This window comes from Ursus americanus, chromosome 11 (genome assembly GCF_024610735.1).
Source record: "Ursus americanus isolate L20-20 chromosome 11, mUrsAme1.1.p, whole genome shotgun sequence".
Lineage (NCBI taxonomy): Eukaryota > Metazoa > Chordata > Mammalia > Carnivora > Ursidae > Ursus > Ursus americanus.
Window position 1 is genome coordinate 44,774,891 of NC_142137.1, and position 19,738 is coordinate 44,794,628.

A 19,738-nucleotide genomic window follows, 5' to 3' on the forward strand; every position below is an offset into this window, starting at 1 on the left:
CTGAAATAGAATATTTAAGCTTAAGAATATATTAGGACTACCTAATTTACATTTCGTATTCTAGACTGTTATTATTAATAAGCTTCTTTGTGTACCTCAATAAAAAAATAAACATCTTTGTGATTATTCTCAAATTATATACCATGCTATCATACAACTATCCCTCACAATGTTAGAAACAGGAAAAAATAGCAAAAGAAAAGGAAAAAAATTTACAAGAACATGTATATAATTAAAAAGAGATGATTTTATTAAAATTGATCTGTCATAGTTTACTTTCAGACAACTTTTAGCAGTTTCTTTACATTTTAGGTATACATTTATTGTGCTACATACTTGAGAGTTCACTTAAAGAAAATCTCCTATGTAAAAATATGTATGTTTAAAATTTAAAAAACAGAGAAAACTTCCCAGTACTTAGCACACTCAGTAAATGTTTGCTGAATAAAACGAACAAACTCGCCTAAACAGATAAAACTACTGTATTTGTTAGGATTACAAAATATTGTTTCTTTATTAAATTATTCATTTCAGTCTTCTTTAATATAGCCTAGTCTCCTAGTGTTTAAAATACATTTTAAGAAATTGTTCTTCAGACATTTTGCATCTTTAGCTATGAGATAAATTATATTATTTAGGAAGCAGTTTTAGCTGACTTTTGAAGGATGTCTGATATATTTGCTGTGAGATTTTCTATTTAGTGCTTGAAGGAATGTCTGTGGTGCTAGGAGGAATGGAACAATCTCTTCAATTATTCATAAGCTTCTCCTCCAGAACATGAGTTAACGTAGATGAAAAATGACATGTGGTTTTCACACCAGCAAAAACTCCTCTTATCTCAAGAATGATATTTCCATAACCATTACCCAGTAGTCCTGCTAAGCAATAGATTATACTGCTAATAGGAATAAAAAAACCAATGCTAAGAAATATTTTTCAAAAAGAAGGCAACAATTTCTTTTTTTTCCCCATTTCTGTCTACCTAGAGAAGGTACTGTCCTGGAAAAACACATTGATAACAAGTTATATGTGCTTTGTGACAAATATTATTTAAAACAGTATTGTGAATAGCTTTCCATCATCAAAGATTTCAGGCTGAGTGAATAGGAGAACTGTTGGGTCAAAATTTAAAGTACCTGAAACCTTGGGACTCCTGGGTGGCTCAGTCGGTTAAGTGTCTGGCTTCAGCTCAGGTCATGATCCCACGGTCCGGGGGTCGAGTCCTGCATCGGGCTCCCTGCTCAGCGGGAGTCTGCTTCTCCCTCTTCCTCTGCCGGCTGCTCCCCCTGCTTATTAAAAATAAAATAAATAAAATCTGAAAAAAAATAACTGAAACCGATAAAGAGAAAAACACTGTATCTTTACAATCAATTGATAGTGAGATTGTCATATCAAGTAAAATAATATGTGAAAACTAACGTAATAGTAATGAACAATACAAATGCCTACTATTTTAATTTCTCTTAACAAAACTTCTTTCCTTATATCTTTTGTATTTTTTGATAATTCTGAACACTGTTGAGTGCTCTTCATTGGGCGCAGATCTGTCCCGTGAGACTGTAAGCTCTGTGAGAGCAGGGCCATGCCTGCTGTTGTAAGCAGATAGTGTGTCTGGCACATATGGGAAGTGCTCAGTAAATAAATGAAGAAATGAATTTTTGCTTTCACACCTTCATGATGTTTCTGTTTTCTGGGTTGATATGAACATATTGCTGAGTTGCTATCAGCAATTCTTCTATGTGATAATTCTGCAAGTACTTGAAGACTTAAGAAAATATGCCCCAATTCCTTCAATCAGATCCTAGGAACTTAGTCCACCATTGTATGTGTTAAGCCATCAGACATTGCCAGTATTTGACAATTTCTGACTCATAAAAATGGTGGTTTTGGATGATTCAGCCTAATATTTTAACTTGAGGTCTATTTGAAACAGTTGTGGGTATGCCATAATAGAGAAGGCCAGAGCTGGGTTATGATGGTATTTGAGGAAAGATACACCTGCTTGTAATTTACGTGAGCCAAAAGTTGATAAGTGAATTATAATAGTAGTTGTTATGAATACACTTACTGTTTTAAAACATGCATATGCTGGACTGTTGTCTTTCTTTTTTAGCTGCCGAGCATCTAAACTCTTCCCAGCCCCTCCCATGTCACATATGTTCTTCCACAGTTTGCTTTGGTGCTAGGAACATGATCTTGCTTTGGTCTAGACTTTGAATGGGAAGCTAGCACCTCGAACAAAAAAGGACTGTGCAGAATTGTTCTGGGGCTAGGTTGTGTCATCAGTGTCGCTACCACCAGTGGAAGGCAGGTGGCAGCAGTTCTAGCCGTCTGTGTGCTGTGCATGGTCCCAGTGATGCCAGCGGGAGCAGGAGGTGGTGGCCATGTCCCTGTTCCACCATAGCTTTGGACATCTGCTTGGCTTCCTAGCCTTCCAGCCTGGTCTTCTAATCCTCCCAGTGTTCTTTTTTTTTAAGATTTATTTTTTTTTAGAGAGAGAGAGCATGAATGGGAGGGGCAGAGGGAGAGGGAGAGAGGGAATCTCAAGCTGACTCCAAGCTGAGCGTGGAGCCCAATGTAGGGTTTGGTTCCATGACCCTGAGATCAGGACCCGAGCTGAAAGCCAGTGGAGTGCCCAACCGACTGTGCCACCCAGGCGCCCCCTGTATTCTTATGCATTTCTTCCCTGCTGAACTCAGCCAAAGTTGCCATTTGTTGTTTGTAACTAAGAACAGTGTTGATTTGTTTTTGTTTTTGTTTTTTTCATCTTAAGGGTCATTGCTTGACTTTCTTTATTATTATTATAGAAGAGAGAGGAAAAATCATTTGCTGCTAATGACTAGGAGTGAAGGGTTTTAGGACATGCCCCAAATTTATAAATGGTGATCAAATTGTCACATTTAGCACATATTAGCATTTAGTAGATATTATGAAAGTAAAATAACAAACTAAGATTTTGAAAATGTGGGGATAATATTTTGAGATACTGTTTTTCTCCTTCTATTTCTTATATCCTTTGTTCTGTGCCTAGCCACCTCCTGGACAGTGGCACCCATGTTCTCAGAAGAGGGAGAATATAACAAGAAAAATAGAGAAAAGGCTTTGGGATTTCAACACCTAAGCATAATGATAAATTTTTCCTGCTTTGATGTTAGGAAAGATTCCCAGGGTCAGGCAAAGAAGAGAGCTAGAGGCCAAGGTAGAGTATGCGTTCTTGCCTCTCCATCAACCCCTGAACAGAACAGGAGAAACTCACATCAGTACGAGAGCACAGTGACCCTGTGCCTTGCTCCTGGGGCGTGTTCGTAGAGCCAGCGAGCCTGAATTCCCTGTGCTTCCAGAGCAGCAGTGGAGGTGAAGTGAGGGTGGTATTGTGTGATGGGTGACCTTAGGGGGTTCTGACCCTTTCCACCTTGGCCCTGAGAAATTCTCTTATTTTTGCGTGCTCAAGAGTAGCAAGAAAGTGGTAAAGGGCCTCAGATAGGTCCAGCGAGGTCCTGCTTGCCCTGGTATGGTGTGGTGATCAATAGAATGAAATCTTGCGTACCTGAGAAGGCACAGAAGTTGTGCCTTCCAGAGTCATTACATATGGGAAAGAGGGAGGGTCCAGCTACAAAAACCAAGCACGGTGCATGTCTCAGGAGATGCCAGATGGTGACCCAAGAGCCAGGCGCTACACCCCCATCTAAACCACTGGGACACCCCATTAGCTACCTTCCCTTCAATTAAAATATGGTCCTAGGGCAAGAGGGGAGCGCTTTGAATTGCCTGAGATTAAATTTCTTCCACCAGAAAGAAATGTATATTCTAGCTGAAATATAGATGAATCAAGAAAGTTACTCTCACACATAAATTTCCCTTGCTTAAAACCCCCAGAATTTCCCACAATACTGATGATAAATCTGAAGGTTTTACCATGCCCCGTAATATTCTTGCCTACTTCTCTAAACCCATTCTTAGCTCTTCCCCAAATCCTGACTCACCCGGCTCTAGGTATCCTGTCCTTTTTACTGTTTCTGCACCTACTAAACATTCTTCGTAAGTTCTTCCTTCTGCCTCGAGTACTGTTCTCCACTCAGTCAGGTAGCTTCTCAGATGTTTCCTCTTCAGAGCAGGATTCTCAGACCTCCATATCTAACATAGCAACCCCTTTTCTTTCACATCACTATATATCCTTAACGTGCTTTATGTTTCTTCATATCACTGATCGATGCCCGACAACATATTTATGTCTTTGTTTGTGGCACCCAGCCTGAGTGTCTTACAAACCATCATTTTATATACTTTGTCCTTTCATTGTTTCAGATAGGAGGGTAAATCTGATTTCTGTTGTTCCATCTTGGTGAGAAGTAGAAGTTTTAGATATTACGGGTTACAGATAAACTAGTCCTTTTTTTATGCATATGGGCACCACTATGATATTCAGTGAAAATCAGCATCATATCAGACAAATGGTTATTTCATTTATTAAATGTTTCCTTTTCAAATTGTTGTTTTTGTGTGCTTAAAGTTTGAAATCTCTGCAGATTTAATAATATGTTGTCCTATACATTGTGGTTTTATTCTCTTAGAAAATAATAGCTCATACAGGTATATAAAGTAATCTTCATTATAAAGTAATTTGTTATTTTTTGAATTGCCGTGTTTATAATAAAAGATAGCCATGTGCTACAGTAGCATTTCTGTGTTTTTATTTTCTTTAGAGGCTGCAAAAAGGACATTTCAAGAAAAGGGCATCTTGGCGGGAGAAAACAGGAGTTTTAAGCCTCATTTGACTTTTATGAAATTGTCCAAAGCACCACGGCTCCGGAAGAAGGTGAGTGAACATTTTTCTTGAAAGCCTTGTGTTACCAGCTACACCAGCCTTACAAGCATGCTCAGGGCGTGAGCGACATTTGTAGTGGTTCTTGACACCCTACAGCTCTGGGTGCTGGGATTCCAAGTCAGTTTGTTTCCCACACTGCCCAGGATGCTAGAGTTGGCTCGCGAGACTCCCCACAGGCTCTTCCAGCTGCACCCTCCTTTGCCACTGTGGCTCTTCTGATCCTCTACCGACACGTAGCTGCGTACTCGGACCAGCATTTCCCGCTGCTGCTTCTGTTGCCACATCCGCTTCCTCCCTTGAAGAGCATCGAGGCAGGGGTCCCATTTTATTGCTTTTTTGCTTCTGGTTGTTTGCAGCCTGCTGCCCTCCAAGCTTCCTCCTCTGGCCTGCATACCCTGGTGCTGCTCACTGGCCCTGGGTTCTGCATGGTGGAACGAGCTTCTTTACCCCCGTTTACGCAGCTCTTTCAAGATTTCCAGAAGACGACCTTGTGCTTTTAGCAGTCGTCTCCACTGAGGGCTTGCAACAGGTGTTCCATGGACTGGACAAGAGGGTAACTGAGGAGCCCCGATCCCCCACTGTTACTTGAAAGTACTTCTCCCTGAGGATGGGGAGAGGTGACATGAACTGAGGGATATGTCTCTTGACCTCCCACATCTCAGGGTGACTTTCTGCCTTCCCAGGCCACCCCTTCCTCCCTCAGTTTGGAGTAACTTCTGTTTTTCTTCTGGATTCATGAGCTTTTCTCCTGGAATCCTAAGGGCACCCTTCATTGTTTTTCCCATTTCAGCCTAGGGAGCTTCTCATGCAAATTTAGCCATCTGCTGACCTGCTCTGATATACCAGAGTTTTGGAGATGGGCATGCAGATTAATATTTGTTCCTGCTCGCCATGACCCCTTGCTGCAGTTAAGACTGATTTGCAGCTCTATAAAGGAAGGTCATGTTTATTAGTAAGTAGATCTCTTTTCTCAATTGGGCACATACTGTATTTAATGTCTCTGTGCATAGAATGTCTTTTTGATCTTTTAAAACATGGGTTTGGGTGATTGGCCATCCTGTGGTGGTGAGTTTTCTACAAACTATTGTGAATACCTTTTCAAAAAGATATCTTGCATGTTGTTTTTTCTTTTGATAACTATGCCCCACATTCAATAATAACTAAATCAGGTACCATTCCTGAATATTTAGATAAAAATAATTTGTGGAAATAATTGATTTTGAAATTTGGAATAACAGCTGACAAAACTTGCAGACTGACGGTTTACTTCTTTACTCATTATTTTTCTTGTTTTGCTTTCAAATGGATTGTCCCCTTCCCAGTGATTTCAAACTTAATCACAGAATGACAAATCAGTGGTGAAGGTAATATCCACATTTCAAATAATCCACATTTCAGATAATTGTCTGCACAGTATTAATTTTTACTTGAGAGCACACAAGGACATTTATCAAAGGAGTGTTTAAACTACTCTAGAATCTGAATTTTAACATTTCAGACTAAATTTAAATGATTCCTTGGCACTTAATTCCCAGAATCTGCTCCCTTATTTTGTAGAGCAGGGATGTGAGACTTAGAAATGTGAAGTGGCTGACATGAGAGCCCATTCTTCCCGCTGCAGAGCCCTTTGTAGAATACACCTTATCCCTTTCTCATGCCCAGATTCTTCTCTCCCACTGGCCACGTCCAGTTCATCCAAATTGATTTCTGTCATCATGTGAGGAGCTCCCTGGCCCAAACCATATTAATTCAACAAATATATAGTGTGTGCTTAATACGTGCCAGACGTGGGCTGCTGGCCCCAGAGTTATGATCAAAATAGAAACAGTCCCTGCCTGAATGGTGTAGAAAATCTAAATCAGATTGTATTTTGTTTAGATTAGAAAGCGTAATCTTTAGAAAATGAAGTATGACCTCACTGCCTTTCAGAAAGCCAAATGAGAATTTTTTCTTTTCAGTAATGGAATGACTCTGTTTCTATGTACTACTATGCTGTCCAGTGTTTCTGAATGCCTACGAAGGTATATTGTAAACTTTGGGATTCATGCGTCAACACCGAAGCTGCAGATTTCCACATCTAGCTTCAGATCTGGAGTTGCACCTAGAGATCGTGACTTTTGATATTCGATCAGTGCCCCAGATCTGACCAGATTTCTGACCCAGATTCTCTGTCTGACCCAGACTACTCTAGTCTATTCAGAGACTTACAGGTTTAAGTAAATAGCCAACATTTTCTTTATGCAGCAAGTCATTTGTTCCACTGTAAAAGTGAAAGCCAGTATGCAAAGGTAGCATGCATAAAAGTTCATTTTTATTATGCTTTGTGGTTTGGAATACAGATTATTTGAAAATTTGTGGTTCTTCAGTCTCTTTCTTCTTAATTTTTTACCTTTCCAACTATCCTCCTTTCTCAGCACTAATTCTCTACTGGGGTTTTATTTGGGTTCACTCATTTGTAAGGGAGTGGACATGGATAAAATCCATAGTGGTGTGTATTGCTACTGTTCAGTGTTGTTTAGATTGATAACAAAATAAAAGGAGAGAGAGGTAGGAAATAATAGGTTTTTATCATTCTAGCGTTATAAGTTTGTCTTATCTCAAGTACTTTATTTTAAAAGTGATTTTTATTATAAAAGTGTTAGGTGAATATTTGGTCATTGTAAACAGACCAAATAGATGCAAACCTATAGAGTGAAATATACAATATTCGTTCAGCAGCACCCTACCGCCCCCTTCTTCCCAATGTAATTTCTGTCTGTAGTTTACCACTACTAGTATATTCTCCTGACTCTTTCCAATATGCTAAAAATATTCATAGGTGCAAATACCTGCATATAGTTTCCTTAAAACAGAAATAAATATACATTATTTTGACTTTCATAATTTATTATCCCCTTGATGAATAATTACATTAATTTATGTTTCTTTGCTAGTACAAACAATGCTGCAGTGAGCATCTGTGTTCATTTTCCTTTGGGCAGACATACCAATATTTCAAGGAACCCATTTCTTGAAATGGAGTGTCAAGGTCAAAGGGTATTACACATTTTAACTTTCCGAAAACACCACAAATTGCCTTTTAAAATAATGGCTTCAGTTTATACTTCCAGCCACATTGTATTAGAGGAACATTTGTAAGGATAAGCTTGAAGTAGAAGGACCATCAAAGATTATGAATGGTGGCTTGGTATGGCTCTTTGTGTTGTGAATTAAGCAATTTCCATAAAAAAGTTAAAATATTCATATTCTTTAACTAAGAGGTTCATGCTGCTGGAATTATCCTAAACAAATAATTTTTTTATTGAGATAAAATTGACCTATAACATGGTGTAAGTTTCAGGTGTACAACATAATGATTTAATATATGAATATATTGCAAAATGATTACCATAATAAGGTTAGTTAACACACCCATCACCTCATATAGTTACACCTTTTTGTTGTTGTGAGAACTTTTATTTATTTATTTTTATAATAATTTTTTATTTTATTATGTTAGTCACCATACAGTACATCCCTAGTTTTTGATGTAAAGTTCCATGATTCATTACTTGCGTATAACACCCAGTGCTCCATGCAATACGTGCCCTCCTTACTACCCATCACCGGCCTATCCCAACCCCCCACCCCCCTCCCCTCTGAAGCCCTCAGTTTGTTTCCCAGAGTCCACAGTCTCTCATGGTTGTTGTGAGAACTTTTAAAACCTACTCTTAGTAACTTTCAAATATGTAATATAGTATATATATTTTTTACAATATAGTATTTTTAACTATTATCACCATGTTGTATATTATATCCCCAGGACTTATTTATTTTATAACTAAGAAATAATTTTAAAGAAGAAATTCTTTATGTATAAAGATGTTTACTAAAGCGCTATCTATAATAGAGGAAAAATTAGAAATAACTTCCATTACAACGAGGGAATATTTAAGTCAATTATGATAAATCATTTCAATGATTTAAGAAGCTACTAAAATAGATACTTACAACAACTGTGGAATAGCATAAAAATGTAAACCATAATTAAAGTTGTGTAAAGATAGTTTCCTTGGGTTTGCCTTCAACACAGCTTAATGTATGTACTTCCTTATATTTTGGAGGTAAAAAGTAAGTTCCCACAATTTGCTCTTTTAGCCCTTAATTCTCTGGTAGAGCAGTGAATGCAGCCGACCTTAATGTCACCTGGAATGAAGTAAATTCCCCTTGACACAAGATTTCTCTCTTGGTTGGTTGAGGGTTTGCTTAGGTTCTGAGAAAGAGTGGAGCCTTAGGGGGCTGATCAGAGACATGGCGATGGGCAAGTTAGATGTCTCATGAGATGGGTAAAGGGAAGCCACGAGATGCAGATAACTTGAAAGTTTTCCTTTATTTTGAGGAGCGTTCTTTGAGTTTCTGGTGTGGATGGGTGGTGCATAAAGTATCTAGAAAAGAGCTAATGATATCTCCCACTAAGATGCTCTGTTTTGAAGGTTGGTGTCCTCTTTATATTTTGGTTTGACCTGCTAGAAGGCCAACCGGAAATCATTTTTTGTAGAGAGTAAATAGATACTGGTGGTACTGTTGTCAGGGTAGATGTGACAATTAGTAGTACAAAGGGGTGTTCTGGGTAGAGAAGTGCTCTGGATCATTATGGACCAGTTCTGAGAGGGTTAAGATGATCCATTCATGATTATCTACAAGAGCTGTAACCAATTATTCTGTAATGGTACCTCAGCTGGGTTTTTTGTTTTGTTTTGTTTTTTTGCCATATATCAGTTATTTTTTATGATCTAAAAAGCTGTTCCATGCCAGAGTAAAAAAAAAAAAATTCAAAGTTGGAGCCATAATTGGTCTGTTCATGAAGGTAAAATATCTCCTTGACATAGAAGATGTGGACAGATGTCTGGTGCAGGGGATGCATGTTTACCACCACTGGATAGGTCATAAAGATCTCATGTGAAGATTTCCCCGTGGTGTTGAGGGTTGGCTGTGGAAGTCCCTAGGCTTCTGGGGTGCCATCATTTGGTAGGCTCCTATTTGTAGGTAACACCATTTAGTAGAATTCGCCAAAAGCCCAGTGGGATAACCAAAAGTGCTATAGATTGTGATCAGAATTTTGAAAATACAGAAACTCTTCTTCACATTTCTTGATACGCTTCTCCCCCTGCTACAGCATGGTATTCTGGTTCCCACACTCAGAACTGAGTTCTCTACTGTAGATTCTGAGCAACTTCAGATTTTTCTTGGGATTATATATTTTTCTAACACTAGGAGGCATTTAGCCAATGTGTTTCGCATATTCTTAGTTGTATGAAATTCTAGTAGGGTATATTGCATAAGAGAATATTATTGAAAATAGGTATTGTGTATTTTAAAGCTAGTTGGATTATCATTGTGCTTTCAGAGTTATAGTTTCTTTCATTAAATGAATGGAGCCTCAGAGAATCTTATTAAATTACCACGTGTTAGAAATAGTAACTAAAATTCAAGTTCTTTGTGTAGTTTTCTTGGAATATATTTGTTTTATGTTGTTACTCTACAACTTGTTTACCTCCGTGCTTTTTATACTGCCCTTTTTTTAGATACATTTTTCTCATCGAGTGACCTTGTACTTCTGTGATTTAACCATTGCAAAAACTGGTTGGTTAGAAGTGTGTGCTAACACTTGGTGGCAGAAGAAGACCAGTTTCAAATCAAACACATATCTTTATGCAGACCTAGATTCCTTAAGAAATAAATGGGATCGTTTCCTGGATAAATCAGTTGTTTTTAAGCATTATTTTCTGGCCTTTTTTAGATACCTTTCCTGATCTATGACTCTTTCAAATTGCTAATGTAGCACTAAACTATCAGAGCTATAGTTTATTAATTTGTACTTCCTTGTACCAGCTTTTCAGAGTTAGACAATGAGAGAACTTTAGAATGAAAGAAATGATCTCCTTTGAAATTGTTAGCTACTACTGTCACTTAGATGGGTTTGTTTTAAATGCAAGATTTGATATGCCCAAAGCACGGGGGGAGGAGTGGTTATTGGACCCTAAGATGATGAGGCTGAGGGGAAGTAGGGAGGAGGATACAGGGCAGTCATCAGTAGAAATGGCAGTGGGAAGTGGAAAAGGAGAGCTTATGGACGAAGGTAGTGTTCTAACAGTATAGTTAAGGGGAAAATGCAGTCTCTGAATTGTTTGGGGATTCAATATACAGGACCAAGATTGTAATGCAAAATTTCTATGCTAGATTGTCTGAATCCCAACTTTCTCCTGCATCCTTCCCCTGCCAGGACCCCCTGCTGCTGTCTTTCCTCACCTACTACCATTATTTACTCTTCAGTATTTAGCAAGTAGCACATTTTCTCAGGATTTTTTTTTTAAAGATCTTATTTATTTATTAGAGAGAGAATGAGAGATCACAAGCAGGGAGGAGGGGCAGAGGGAGAAGCAGACTCCCCGCTGAGCAGGGAGCCCGATGCAGGCCTCTATCCCAGGATCCTGGGATCATGACCTGAGCCGAAGGCAGACGCTTAACTGACTGAGCCACCCAGATGCCCCTCAGGATTTTGTTAAATGGGCTTGTATAAGTTAGCTGCCACTCACTTTCCTGGGTCTGCATGATAATGTGCCTTTTTATAAGCCATTTCAAAATTCAGGAATACTAGTTTAGTTTAGGAATAGAAGACTATTCCTTCTCAAGGAGGTCTCTATAATAAATTTGAAGGAGCATGAATTTTCTTGTTTTAGCTTTGTTGTTCAGTGTTGGACATCTTATAACCTTTCTTAACCTTTGCTAACTCATAGTTAAAGAAGGAGTTTAGTCTTACTGACTCTTGAGTCCTGTGCTATTCTGAAATATCTATAAGATAAGCATTTTGACCAAATAGGCGAATCTGGCTTCACATAGAGGGGTTTTTGGTGTTTTTTGTTTGTTTCGTTTTTTGTTTTTTTAAACCACAGATAGGTTTTCTTATATGCAGAAAGGAGGAAGGTCTTTAAGTATAGGAAGATGGTGGCAACTTAGATTTGTATCTTTCCTTTCTCCTCCTGAAAACTGTACAGAGCAATAGAGACAACGGGGAAAATATCACCAGCTGCATCTTCAGGCAAAGCAGGAGCTAGAGAAATCTGTAAAAAGCAGATGATGTGCAAGTCTGGCCAGAAGCAATGGGGATCAGCAGGACTTTCATGAGAAGCTGCTTCAGGATGGGGAAGACTGTAGAGGGAGGAGCAGGCTTCTAGGTGACAGATCTCAGAAAGGATCAGCAAATTTCCATTCCCAGAGGGTGAGGACTCTGAGTAAGAGGGTAGAGAAAGTGTGAAAGAGGGCCCAGGGGAGGTGACTCTCAGGAAGCACTAGCTTCCAAAGGGGAGGGAGTGCCTCCAGCAGCTGTGAAGGAGCTCAGGGCCGGCAGCGGAGAGGCCTCGCCCGTATTCACAACAGTCCCTCCCTGTAGCAGCCAGGAGGAAGCCTTGAGCCCAAGAGCCTGCAAGACTGTTCTGCCGCTTCCTTCACCCCGTGCCTGAAAGGCGGCACTGTAGGGATCAGCAAGCCTTTATCCTTCCAGACAAACGCTTGTCTCAAAATATCCTTGGAACAAGATAAAGCAGATTGCTTCAATAACCTGTTCCTGAATCTCCCAATGCCGAATGGACTTAATTCCTCATGATTTTTAGTTGTTTTCAAATTTCTTCATATGACCAGGTGCCCTTAGATCGAAGGCTGGAGTGGAATTGGATTTTTCTTAATTGAAAATCAGTAAATAAACAAAACACAGCAACATATCTCTTTTCATTTTAATGTTTTTTTAAATAAAAAAATTCAGTGTAATCTGCTCTGAGATGGCATAGTAATTTCTTCTGAGATATTCTAGGTGCCATTAGTCAACTGTGTCATCTACAGTGTGTCAAAGAGCGCTATTTATAGCAAGTGACTTCACTGACATTTCTTTTTTTTTTTTTAACTTTTTTTTTTTTAAGATTTTATTTGTTTATTTGACAGAGAGAGAGAGAGAGAGACAGCCAGCGAGAGAGGGAACACAAGCAGGGGGAGTAGGAGAGGAAGAAGCAGGCTCCCAGTGGAGGAGCCTGATGTGGGGCTTGATCCCAGAACGCCGGGATCACGCCCTGAGCCGAAGGCAGACGCTTAACCGCTGTGCCACCCAGGCGCCCCTTCACTGACATTTCTAATGCATTTTTCAACTTTATGTTGTTGTGTTGTCTCTTTCTCTTACATTGAAAAAAAAAAAACAACCACACTGAGTTTGCAATTATTTAGCCATTGAAAATGATGCCTACACAGGTACAATGAATGTTCATTTGAAACCGTTTACTACTTTATACGTCTTTAACATTGAAATATATGGGAAATTATAGACAGAAAGCTGAATTATTTAAGCGAGGATGCTAGGAATTCACTATTGTCAGAGTAATAAATGATGCCTAATTGACCCTAATTCTGTTAGAGATTTTTGAAAACTTTGAAAACTCTAGAAGAAATGATATAGTTAACCTAATTTTAAGACCGTGCAAAGTGGAATGGAGATTTGAAGCAAGTATTTTCATTAGCACATCTTGGAATTTTTCTCTTGGATTTTTCGTGAGGGTTTTACGTGAGGCAGGGATTCTGGGATCAAGCGAATGTTAGTATTAGGTTAAATCAAGTTAATCTGATTCTTTATTCCAGCACTTCCTAGGAATTTTGAACTGCTAATATTTATTGTGACTCTCAAGAGCTTACAGCAACAAAGATTTATTTTTTGCTCATAGACGTGGGTCGGGTGTGGCTCTGCTCCACATTGTCTTTACTGAGGACCTAGGCTGAGCGGCCTCCATGTAGGACTGTGCTGGTGTTTTGGCAGAAGGAAAAGGGAGACGGCAAATCCCAAGCTGATTCTTAAAGCTCAGAAATGAAACCCACTGCTTATTTTACTAGTCTAGCATTACTTCTCAAAATTTTGAAAAGATACTTAATTTAAAAAATTTCTAAAAGAGAAACTTGTGTGAAAATTTCTGGTTAGTCTAGTATCTTTATCTCTGTACTTTTTTTGAAGCAATATGTAATCTTATATTCATAGATATATACTGACAGTGAGTCTAATAGGGAAAGTATGTAATCCCTGTAATTCTATATTTCAAAAGGATACCACAGGGAGATTTTGCATTAAATGTGATTAAGTTTGAAATGAGGACAAAAGAAAGATTTTTTTTTTTTTAATGATTTTTTATTATATTATGTTAGTCACCATACAGTACATCCCCGGTTTCCGATGTAAGGCTCGATGATTCATTAGTTGTATATAACACCCAGTGCACCATGCAATACGTGCCCTCCTTACTACCCATCACCGGTCTATCCCATTCCCCCACCCCCCTCCCCTCTGAAGTCCTCAGTTTGTTTCTCATAGTCCATAGTCTCTCATGTTTCATTCCCCCTTCTGATTACCCCCCCTTTCTTTATCCCTTTCTTCCCCTACTGATCATCCTAGTCAAAAGAAAGATTCTAATTGTATATTATATATAAAATTATTTTGCACAGCAACATGTATCATATTAAGAAAGGAAATTATTGGATACATTTCTTGCTTTTGCCTGGAGAGAAATACTAATTTTGAAATTGGTTTAAGAGGTACACATGATTCCCAAGTTGTATATTTAGTGACTGTTTCATATGAAACTAATTTTTTTCTACCAAGCTCTCTTTTATCTAATATGATATTCAGGGAATGTTTCCAGCCAAATATAGTGAAAAGGCTTGTATCATTGAGCACCTTTCAACTTTGTTCCATTTCCTAATTGATAGCACACTCAGTGTACATCTTAGTGTTACTATTTCTTTCCTGCTCTTTCACTCGGTTCTTGACACCTTCCCTTTTTGGGACACCTTCCTCTGATAGGTAGGGACTTCCGTCCTAAGTAGTGTGCACAGAATAGGCCTGGGCAAGTGAAGTATAGCACTCTATTGAGAATAATGCGGGAGGCAGGAGGAAGGAAGAATGTTGATGAGAAGAAAACCAAGGAAATTGATTAATTCATAAGATAGTGGGAAAAGAAGCAAGTCCTAGATGCATAGGAGTATGGTGAGCTACAAAAACATTCTAGGTCTTTCTTAACATTAGAGGGCTACAGTTAGTGATGTCTGTGCAAGCATTAAACTGTTTTGTCAAATATACAGCCCCCTTCTACACTGTCTAGGTATTTAACTCTCATTTGGATCCGATCTGAGACTATGGTTAGGTCTGAAGTTCTGTCTATAGACAGTCTAACCAATTTAGGTGAATGGTTTTGACCTCTAGGCTATAAAATCAGAACACATTCAACCACAATATAAGTATGTTGCAGTATATAAGCCAGTGTTAGAGGACAAATTAAAATTGTTAGCATTTTTCTGAATAATTTTTTTACTCTCCTGTTTGTTGAGACCCTGAGAATTTTTTACACCAATGGCTTGCTGGCATTACTTCATGTTGGGAAGTATTGATTAGAAGGGAAAGGTATTGATTGAAGGAGAACATTTAAGATTAAGTTGTGAGTGAAGAGAGTTTGGTAGAAAACTGTTGGTGGGAATGCAAACTGGCGCAGCCACTCTGGAAAACAGTATGGAGGTTCCTCAAAAAGTTAAACATAGAGCTACCTTGCAACCCAGCAATTGCACTACTAGGTATTTATCCAAAGGATACAAGCATAGTGATTCGAAGGGTCACATGCACCCCAATGTTTACAGAAGCAATGTCCACAATAGCCAAAATATGGAAAGAGCTCAGATGTCCATCGACATATGAATGGATAAAGAAGATGTGGGGTGTGTGTGTGTGTGTGTGTGTGTGTGTGTGTGTGGTGGAATATTACTCAGCCATCAAAAAATTGAAATCTTACCATTTGCAACGATGTGGATAGAACTAGAGGGTATTATGCTAAGTGAAATAAGTCAATCAGAGAAAGACAAATTTCATATGCTTTCACTCATATATGGAATTTAAGAAACAAAACAGATGAACATAAGGGAAGGGAGGGAAAAATAAAATAAGATGAGATCAGAGAGGGAGACAAACCATAAGGGACTCTTAACTCTAGGAAACAAACAGGGTTGCTGGAGGGGAGGTGGGTGGGGGGAATGGTATAACTGTGTGATGGGCATTAAGGAGAGCACGTGATGTAATGAGCATCGGGTGTTCTATGCAACTGATGAATCACTAAACTCTACCTCTGAAACTATTAATGCACTAGATGTTAATTAATTGATTTAAAAAAAGTTGTGAGTCAATAGACCACATATGGTGAGAAATTTTGAGGAGGGGATATTTTATGTTTTATCTTTAGTTTATAGAAATAAATGGCTAAGTTGGTGAGTTCAGGAGAAGATGTTATTTGTTCCAAACAGCAAAATATTCGGAAAACAGATGTGACGGGGAGGAGCAGGCTGCAGCGTGTTTACATCTGAGTGACCACAAGACTGGTGAGCCAAGCGCACAGCTGGGGTTGGATCGAGGGGGATTGAGAGTCCAGCGGAGACTGAGCTGTATAGGAAGCAGTCTCGGACGCCTCCTTTGCGAGATTCTTTCTTTGTTTCAATGTAATGAGAAAAGCCACAGGCGAATACAATAGTCACATGGCCAAGCAACGTATGCTCTCTCCTGCTATCCTCAAGAAGGCTTGAGGAGGAACTGAGAAGAGGTTTGCTAAGTAGACAAAGAATGAGCCCATGTAATTTTCCAGGGAGCTGGTGACCTTGAGAATGTCCTGGGTCCCATCAAAATGTTACCTTTTTGGTTAATATGTCATTAGAATAAATGAACTAAATGTGGATTCTTCTTCTGTTCTCTCTGATGCCAGCACCTTGGGCAAAGAGAGTCCAGGAAGCGATACAGCGTATTCTTTTGGTGATTCTGTGAGGTGGCTTGCGCCATTAGGAGTTAGACATCATCTTCACTCTGTGCTGGCTTTCCTTGCCACTTGACACCACCGAGGAGCGTTTAGCTCCTCTCAAAGTGTTAAGATAGGTAGAAGGAGGTGTCAACAGGAGATTAAAAACATAGAGTTCTAGCAGCTATATTTCTCCTTATTACTTGCTGAAAGGTATAATATTATAAATCTTAGCTATAATGCTAGGGTAAAGAGTTTCTACTGTTTCTTTTCCTCAAGCCTCAAGATTAAACAAGGCAGTAGTGCTAAAAGCAAATTTATAAATAGAGGGATTGAGGGGTGGCTTATCTAAAAACCCCATGGTGATGCTCCGTCATATAGTAAAATGAAGAATTGAGAAATACTGTGTACTCAAACAGCTGGTTTAGAAAATGCAATCTCTGCCAATATTTTATTCGATTATTTGGGTATTGACAGTAGAAGAAGAGTTCTTTTTATAGGCTGGATTAGATAATTTTTTCCATGTATATGTAACATCTGTGAATTATTTCTCATTTCCCTCTATGAAATTCATTCGTAATGGACATATAATTATCACTTGATTTATTAATATTAACATAGCATGTTAAAGGCAGGTATTTTTAGAATGCTAGAGATTCCCAAAGTAATTTTTACATTGGTTTTAGAAATATGGTAGTATATATGATTATATATTAAGGATGATTAATAGCCCTAGAGTTTTAATATTTTAAAGGAAATAGTGATGAGCTTGAATATTATCATTCTATTCTTTTCAATTTGTCTGTGCTCTCCTCTTACCCTCTTACTAGCTATGTGTGCTTTAGTAAGTGACCTAATTTCCCTGTGATTTAGTTTCCTTCTCTGGGGGTAATAATAGTACCAATCTCCTAGAACTATGTGATTATTAAATGAGTGTTTCGAACAGAGCCTGTACATAGTACTGTGTATTTTCTGTTGCTTTTGTTGTACAGATGATCGAGCATCATTTTTTTTTTTCAGATTGGCTCAAACAATGAGCAAAGTACCATTGTCTTTTCTATTTTCCATCACTCCTACTTTATCATCTCTAAAGTTAGTGACAGGCACGAGGCAGGGTATCAGGGCCTCACCCAGGCAGCAAATGGGCATGCTGGACAGGGGGACCAAGGCAGAGCCCTGCCCCGAGGGGTGACCCAGAGAGGCAGGACAAGGAGACAGGAAGGCTGCCAGGCAGATCTCACTCAGGGGTGCTGGATACTGGATCTGAAATCACTATGCCGTTCTAGAGCCCAGTAGCTCGTGTGGTGAGGCTCCTTTGTCTCCTTCCATCCCTGTCAAGAACAGGCTTGGATGGAACTGAGCTTGAACGGGAAGGGACTCTGTTACCCCGACTGAGAGGGGCTGAGGGAAGGCTGCAGCTGACAAGAAGGTAATCGAGGGGTCTGTATCGGGAGGAAGATGGAAATGAAACAATGCAAATAATGAGAAGTGTAATTATGCCAACACATGAAGGAAGGAGCCATTAAGAATTATAAAGTAAGATTTGCCTCAGAGAAGTCCCATGTCAATATCTAGATCCTTTTGATAACTTTGAATTGCCAGTATGTAACTTTTCATTAGGGGCAGTGACCATTAAAAATAATTTTAGTTTTTTAACTAATGCTATACTACTATAGATAGATAAACTTTCCCAGTTATGGAAATGAGTATAAAAGGTTGCCATTCTTGGAGCTCTTGGATGGCTCAGTGGGTTAAGCATCTGACTCTTGATTTTGGCTCAGGTCATGATCTCAGGGTCCTGGGATGGTGTCCTAAGTCCGGCTCCGTGCTCAGCGGGGAGTCTGCTGGAGATTCTCTCTTTTCTCCTCCCTCTTCTCCTCCCCCTGCTTGTGCATGTGTGTGTGCACGCACACTCTCTCTCTCTCAAATAAATAAAATCTTAACAACAACAACAACAACAACAAAAAGATTACCAATCTTTGACCAGCTGATCCCCAAAATGACAAACCAGTTTGGTTTGGCTCTCAATTTATTTCTGATTTTTGGTTTCACGTCATTATCACAGGAAAAATACGTTTCTTTATAGCGATGCATAACAGGAATTAACTATAGAAAACACAGCAGAGCTCCAGGAATGTCAGGCTTACCATCAGTAGGAGACATAATTTCTTTGTCTGATTTACAGCCTATTTATGTTTTCATCATAGAAGTTGTGATTATTATAAGATAACAAGTCACGATAAAAAATTATCTGCTATTGTATAACAGTCTTAATCTTTTTAATGAAACTGGCATTTCATCGTTCCTCTGATCACGATAACTTTGTCATAGAAATTAAATTTTATCTTTCAGAACCTTAGAATGATTTTCATATTCAGATTGGAAACTAAAGGGGATTTTCATATTACATGGCTTTCTTTACTTCTATATTGAAAATAGAGTTTGGTGTGTAGTAACATAAGTCTGAGCCCTCTTTAGTACATATTACATTATACACATCATTTAGTGAAATGTAAGTGATACAGTGAGTGCTTCCTGAGTAAATAGGTTCTGTTATTTAGCAGATGCAGCCTCAGATGATTCTGAAAATACTCATCATGGTCTCAGTGGCATTTTTCCTGTATTGGCTGTTCAGGGGCCAAGTAACAATTAAGAATGAAATTCTCAGGGTTTCATGGTACATTGTATCAAAGATTATCAAGTGGCTTTGAACATCACTGATAATTTTCCTGAAACGGTGCCTGAAACTAGGCTAAAAGAAAGTAAAACTTTAGTCATTTTTTTTTATAAAGATTTTATTTATTTATTCGACAGAGATAGAGACAGCCAGCGAGAGAGGGAACACAAGCAGGGGGAGTGGGAGAGGAAGAAGCAGGCTCCTAGCAGAGGAGACTGATGTGGGGCTCGATCCCATAATGCCGGGATCACGCCCTGAGCCGAAGACAGACGCTTAACCGCTGTGCCACCCAGGCGACCCATAGTCATTTCTAATGACTAATTAAGACAGTCTTGAAAAGTTTTTCTGTTTGATGTTTCTTGCTACTCTTTTATTGTTTCCAAGTCAGATATCTTGTATTTA

At 38.9% G+C, this 19,738-nt stretch overlaps 1 protein-coding gene across 4 annotated transcripts in view; it reads left to right on the forward strand.

Moving 5' to 3' along the window:
• Positions 1-19,738, forward strand: part of AKAP7 (A-kinase anchoring protein 7) — a 134,460-nt gene that overhangs the window by 49,210 nt on the left and 65,512 nt on the right. For all 4 annotated transcript variants that reach the window (XM_087865495.1, XM_045805551.2, XM_087865493.1 and 1 more), the window contains exon 6: positions 4,704-4,816. In XM_087865495.1, coding sequence (XP_087721621.1) covers positions 4,704-4,816 — 113 coding nt within the window. The remainder of the gene's footprint in view (positions 1-4,703; positions 4,817-19,738) is intronic.